This window comes from Melanostigma gelatinosum (assembly GCF_949748355.1).
Source record: "Melanostigma gelatinosum genome assembly, chromosome: 4".
In the NCBI taxonomy this organism is placed as follows: domain Eukaryota; kingdom Metazoa; phylum Chordata; class Actinopteri; order Perciformes; family Zoarcidae; genus Melanostigma; species Melanostigma gelatinosum.
The window spans coordinates 16,254,071-16,260,226 of record NC_136637.1 but is presented as its reverse complement, the minus strand read 5'-3'; the positions used below and the strand labels follow the sequence as shown (position 1 = coordinate 16,260,226).

Sequence of the window (6,156 nt, the reverse complement as noted above, 5' to 3'; positions counted from 1 at the left end):
GGTAAATTCCATATTTCAAAAACACAAATATTGACAATTTATATATATTATTATTATTTTCTGTGGCTCAAGGGGGGGGGCGGCGCCCGAGCGACCTCTATGGGCCAGCCACCACTGATCAAACATAATCACTTGTTATTGTGGAGGACTTTTGTCTGCCAATCAGTGCGCAGATAATATGTTTTGTGTCTAAGCTTTAACACCATTCTGTTTTCGTGGGCCACTTTTACTTTTTTACCACGGACCCTGAATGCACCACGGTACCAGCTGCGGCCCCTTTAACTCTAATCTCCCGCGTTCCAAGTTAAGCGGAAGTAGAAAGCCTTTTTTCTCTATTTAAGCGCGCTAACAAAGACTGGAGGTACACCTGCACTCGAGGCCGTCTGGGTTGTCGCTACTATCGTCCTGTAACAATGCCAGAGGAAACGTCCATTGCGTCAGTCTCTGGGAGGTAAGACTCTTGTATTTTCTCACTGCAACGTACACCGGAGAAACGCGGCTAGCTACCCTTTAGCTCGATAACGCGGCTAACTCCGACGACCTTGCATGGTTAGTAACGTTCCTGGTTGCACGACGGTTCGGTTGTACGTACGTGTCAATGGGCTTGCCTGTGCAACTAAAAGTGACGCTAAAGTGTACTTTTCTGCAAACGCTGGTAACAAAGTCGACTGTCTTCTTACTCGGTCGGTGGTAGCTAGCTAACAGTCGTTACAGTGCTAACAACAATAAAGTCCAGCAAAAGCATCTGTACGCGTAGGCAAAATTATAGCTGTGTACCTTTTTTAAAAAGTAAAGTGTTGTACTTAAGAAGCAGGTCATGTTCGCTTGTGTTGTTTACTGAACTCAAGTCTCCCTTGACTCAGTGTGGAGGAGAGGCCATGCTCCTCCTCAGCAGCAGCAGACTGGTGAGTATACAGTTAGAAAATTGCGCTTCATATTTTGGGATAATTATTCAACGCTGTATTTTTATTTATTTCTTTTTTTTAATGTACGAGTCTATTTTCCTGCAGCTCCGTTGACGTAGCGGAGGAGGCAAATAAGCTGATTGGCACAGGGAACCGGCATCTAGTGATGGGAGATGTAGTGTCTGCTGTGAGTGTCTTCCAGGATGCCTGCAGCATGCTGTGAGTATAACTAAAGCTATGTTAAAGTTGTAGTAAACTCAATTGTGTTATTATTCTGTGGCATTCACTTAGTGTGTCTCCTGAGGCTGTGACAATTTATTCACACTTTCTTTATACTTTTCTATTCAGGCTGACATGCACAATTACCTTTGTTCAGCTCTTAACTGTATTCCAGTCGTGGGATTTTGATTATGTGACCGTAGTCTGTACCTTGATCACCACCTCCTCGAACAAAAGTTGCTCCTCAACACTTGTGTGTTTATCTGCCAGGGCTGCGAAGTACGGGGACACTGCAGCAGAGTGTGGTGAGGCCTTCTTCCTGTGTGGGAAGTCCCTGCTGGAGCTGGCCAGGTTGGTGAACTTCATTGCTCACCTGTTATTAAAACTTAGTCATACACTTGAAACAAAGTTGAATCTGGCACTTTCAGTTCAGCATGATTCTTTTCCTCCGTGTGTTTTGATTAGGATGGAGAACAGCGTCCTCGGTAATGCCCTGGAGGGAGTCCCAGAAGAATCGGAGGAAGAGGAGCATCCCAGCAGCTCAAATATTGAGAGTGCCAACAATCTTGATGGTCAGTAAATAAAGTGTCTATTAAAAAGTTTCCTTATTAAGGGGATGGGATCAGAAGTTGTTAATGGATTTTTAGACTGTTTGTGTTGTGTGTTTCTGGCTCCCTATGAGGCACATGTAAGCAATGCTTCTAGTTTGATGGGTCATGACTGTTTTGTGCATTTATTGCAAGTTTGTCTGACTTGTTTCTGGTGTCTTAAATCCCAGTGCGGGGAGGAAGCCAAGCAACAATTTACAAATGCGGCATTAGAATAACAAACGTCGGTTCAACTATCTAATGTGAACGCATTTTCCTCATGCCACTCTGGTGCAGAAAACACTAGAGATGACCTCCGGAAGCAGGTGTATGATGCGATGGCAGAGAGGGAGAATACTGAGGCAGTTGACAACGAGTTGCAGTCTGAGGATGGAAAGGGCGCCACTGGGGTGAAAAAGGAAAACAGTGTGGCAGGTGAATGTGATCTGAGTGGATCAGAGGAATCTTCAAATTCCCTCGTGGGTGGGAAAGAAAATGGTTCAGTCCAGAAGGCTAACGTGACTGGAGATGAGAAGAGCCCCGTTGCTCTGGGGGAAAGTCCTACTGCGTCTCCTATAAAAGAAGCTGCACTAGAGACTGTAAAGGCTTCCGAAGACGAGGAATCCGAGCCGGAGGCTGAACCGGCCATTGAGGAACCAGAGGGCAGTAGATCTTTGCCTACAGAGCACTGTTTGTGTTGAAGGGTGGCGCACAATGTCGGTGTTTCGTGACGTTAACCAGGCCACATTAATGGGTATTAAGAAAGGCAAAGGGGACACTCACTGTAGCATGCCTTCACTGCACATTAGAGAAACCTGTCTTTATTTTTTAAGAACATTTGCATTTAGTTGCCGCCTCAGTCACACCATAGAAACATTATTACCTAGCCCTCTGTAATTATCCTCCTGTTGCTTCAACAGACGACGATGATGATGAGGACGACTATGATGGAGAGAAAAATGGACAGGAGAAGGTAAGGGCCTTTCATGGAAGTCTCTGACATTATTAAGAGTGTTTTTGATGTATCCCTTCCTCATCTCATCAGGAGGAAGATGAAGTTGGGAATTTGCAGCTGGCGTGGGAGATGCTGGAGGTTGCTAAAGTAATCTACAAAAGGTAGGGACGAGATTAAGCTCATGGCACCAAGTCAATCTGCATGAAGTGACTGATTCATACTGAACAAGTGAGTTCAGGCACTTGAGACAAATTTGAACTTATATGATGTTAAAGAGGGCGCTGCTTGAGACTGTGAGATGATTTGCACTAAATTGGCTGTTTTCATATTTATCTCCACAGGAAGGAAGGCAAAGACGACCAGCTGATGGCAGCCCAGGCATATCTGAAACTCGGAGAAGTCAGTGCTGAATCCGGTAAGGTTTAATTATATATTTGTTTTCTCTCAAAGACTCTCTTGTGACTTAAACTCTACATTATTCTACCATGGCATCTTGTGGTATCTGACGTTTGCCCATCAAAAAGGTTTTCTGTTAACCACTCTTCTAATACTTTATGCAAGACTAAGCATTTGTATAGGTGTCAAATAATTACATTCAGTTAAAAAAAAAGAAATTCAGTGTTTGAAATGGCTCGTTCATTATCATGACACATTAATCACTGGAGTGGCTCCTAGTGCCACTTCAGGGCAAGATAAACATGACATAGTTGTCACATTGTCCTCCCCAGGTAACTATCCTCAGGCGCTAGAAGACTTCCAGGAGTGTCTGGCCCTCCAGCTCAAGCACTTGCCTCCCCACAGTCGTCTGCTGGCTGAGACCCACTACCATGTGGCCACTACACTCTGCTACATGGATCAGTACAGCCAGGCCATCCAGCACTACAACAGCTCCCTAAAAGTCATCGAGGCCCGCCTGGGTACCAGTTCTCTTTCTCTGGAGCATTTTTCATAGCCGCCGCTTTATTGTGCACTTAACCTTTTTTGTCATAAGTGCCGGTTCATTTTTAAATTGGCATAAATGAGGTGACTGGCAGCTGGGCCGACCATTAAAAATCAGTCATTGTCTGTGTACAGCCATGTTGCAGGAGGCGATTGGGGCTGCAGAAGAGAAGAATGAGATGGAAGAGCTGAAGCAGCTTCTTCCTGACATCAGGGAAAAGGTTGAGGATGCCAAGGAAAGCCAGAGAACAGCTAGCGCTGCCTCCCAGGCCATCCAGCAGACACTAGTGAGTACGCCGGACAAACGAGATGTAACTCGAGGCTGAAAAACATCCAGAGCTACAACTAGTTAGCATTTAAAGGACATTTTTGTAAGTCTTGGCGGTAAATGTTTCAGTGTCACAAATCCACCTTGAGCTTATTGTAGTGCAGCATAGAAGCCACACAAGCTTAAAAACATCATCTGCTCCTGGGTAACCAACCAACCTCTTGCAGGGCGGAGCCTCAACCGCCTCAGCATTCCTATGTGAAAATGGCGGCCCTTCTTCTTCTTCAGCATTTGCCTCAGCCAGCCAGGTAAGCGCATTGTATTAGTGCATCGTAAAACTATTTATACCCAGTTTATTGTTATCCATGACTGAATGACTTACAAACATAGCTTTTCTATTTCAGATCCCAGTTAAGTCGTGTGACGGCACCTCGCCTTCCAAAGCGGTCTCTAACATCTCCCACCTCGTCAGGAAAAAGGTGAGGCCCGCTAATCTCCGTGTGTTTTGTCCTCTTAATTGCTGCCAATTTCACACTAGTGAAGGCTCAGAGGCCCAACATGACCGTTCCACCTACGGAAACGCAACAATTTAATAATCCCTAACGGCGTACTCTATACTTGATTTATAATCATCTGTATGTTGGAACTGGTCGTGTACTTTATGTTGCAAGGTCCATGTGCTTGCCTGCCTTGGTTATGGCGCTTCTGTCAATCTTTAGCTTGTGTTGTGGCTTTTGGTTATCTTATTGTAGGTGGCTGCATTGGGTCGATCTGCTTTATCAGATTTGTGTGCATGCTTGACTAAAACTGACCGTGACATCTCCCCGTTACCCTCTTCTGAATGTCAACATGTCTTTTGTTAAAGGTTGTTTTATTGGATACAGACGCGTTCCGCTCCTTTTTGACTGGTTTTATGTTTCTACACAGAGGAAACCAGAGGAGGAGATCCCAGTAAAGGACACTGATGCTAAACAAGCGAAACAGGAAGCCACAGTTAATGGCGCTGACTCTAGTGCCAGCAATGGAGTCCAGGAGGGAAAATCACAGGAGGCGAGTGATAGGCTCATGTCTTGTGAACTGCTATGTTTCTAAGGCGGTGAAAAGAGAGATTGCCCTGCTTAGATGGGAGAAGATGTGCAGTAGTGGCTACTTGCATACAGTTCTTGTTGGAGGTCCGGTCTCCATTTTGGCTCTGGTTGTTTTTCAGCACATGCAAGTCATCTGAAAAAGCCTACTTGCAACATAAAGGTCTACAATGAAGTTGGGAGGAGTCCTGTGTAATCAGCAAAAGACCTGAAAATGATCCCTTTTATTTTTTTATTCAAAAAATCACTTCCTCAAATTAATTTGAACTGGCTTATCTGTATACAAGCAAACCCAAATACTGTTCACAGAGCATTTGTAACTAGATCTGCAGCATTGGCTCTTACTGCTGTTACTAAAGGTGAACTAGTCTTTCTGCAGTATGTAACTGGAAGTGTTTTTAATTTCTAGTAGAAAACAACCTGCAGTGGTGAGAGCTCTTCACAAGAGCCATGCAGGACAAACCAGCCGTCGTGTTCTCTTGAGATGATGGGCGCAGCGCTTTGTCATTGCTATGTTAAGTGTTTGTTTGTGTTTTCTTGTAGTCGGCCTCTGGCGGATCTTCAGCGTGACCATCCTCGTCGCTTTCCCGATCTTCGGAACCAGCGCAGCATGCCTGTCCAGCCCAACCGCCCTTCAACACTTTACTTTTTGTAAATAAGATCACTTTCATAGATTTTTGTCTGTCCAGTTTTGTATACTTGTAGTAAATAAAAATAATTGCAAATGCAACTTTGTATCACTAAATTATTTCAGTCAGTTTTTAAGTTGGGCTCCCACACTGAAAAATTACTCCTTTTATTCACACCTCTGAATATCTAAGTTTTTAAATACCAAGCAATTTGTTGATAGTCATGCTAAATGTGTCAGTCTAACAAACTTAAGGCGCTTGTCAAAATGTCCACTTAATTAAGAGTGGACCTTGTGAATGTCATCCTTCTGCTATTGTGCTGCTACATGTTTATCTTTCATAACTAGGCTTCTACTGTAGACAGTTGCATATTTTGACGTGCAACAAAAAGTAAATGCGGGGTGAGGAGCCTTCATTCAAACTGCCACAATGGTGCATACATTGCATCCTGATTGTGGAGATTCTTCTGCATGGCATTCCTGTCCTGGTCAACTGACTGCTCTCTGTGGGTGGAGGGTTTTGGTGTAGGACAAAATAGAGAATTCGTCCACTCATGTGAGCTGTGTACC

General features: G+C 44.3%; 1 protein-coding gene across 2 annotated transcripts; it reads left to right on the top strand.

Annotated features, from left to right (window-relative positions):
* The first annotated feature begins 290 nt into the window (after positions 1 to 290).
* On the top strand, positions 291 to 5,688 carry nasp (nuclear autoantigenic sperm protein (histone-binding)). 2 transcript variants are annotated; one of them, XM_079268007.1, is made up of 15 exons: positions 291 to 451; positions 864 to 905; positions 1,011 to 1,124; positions 1,395 to 1,475; positions 1,590 to 1,696; positions 2,009 to 2,146; positions 2,632 to 2,684; positions 2,757 to 2,827; positions 3,008 to 3,081; positions 3,395 to 3,583; positions 3,741 to 3,892; positions 4,101 to 4,181; positions 4,278 to 4,352; positions 4,801 to 4,923; positions 5,502 to 5,688. In XM_079268007.1, the coding sequence occupies exons 1-15, from the start codon at positions 414 to 416 to the stop codon at positions 5,526 to 5,528; spliced, it is 1,365 nt and encodes a 454-aa protein (XP_079124133.1). In that variant the 5' UTR covers positions 291 to 413; the 3' UTR covers positions 5,529 to 5,688. The 2 variants fall into 2 exon arrangements, with proteins under 2 accessions (XP_079124133.1, XP_079124134.1); XM_079268008.1 differs by lacking the exon at positions 2,009 to 2,146.
* Positions 5,689 to 6,156: the final 468 nt, after the last annotated feature.

Bases quoted from the DNA above. Each gene is read 5' to 3' on its own strand.
- nasp (XM_079268007.1), top strand. From the start codon at position 414: ATGCCAGAGGAAACGTCCATTGCGTCAGTCTCTGGGAG. The intron at 906-1,010 runs GTGAGTATACAG...ATTTTCCTGCAG, and splicing joins TCCTCAGCAGCAGCAGACTG to CTCCGTTGACGTAGCGGAGG. The intron at 2,147-2,631 runs GTGAATGTGATC...TTGCTTCAACAG, and splicing joins AAAGGAAAACAGTGTGGCAG to ACGACGATGATGATGAGGAC.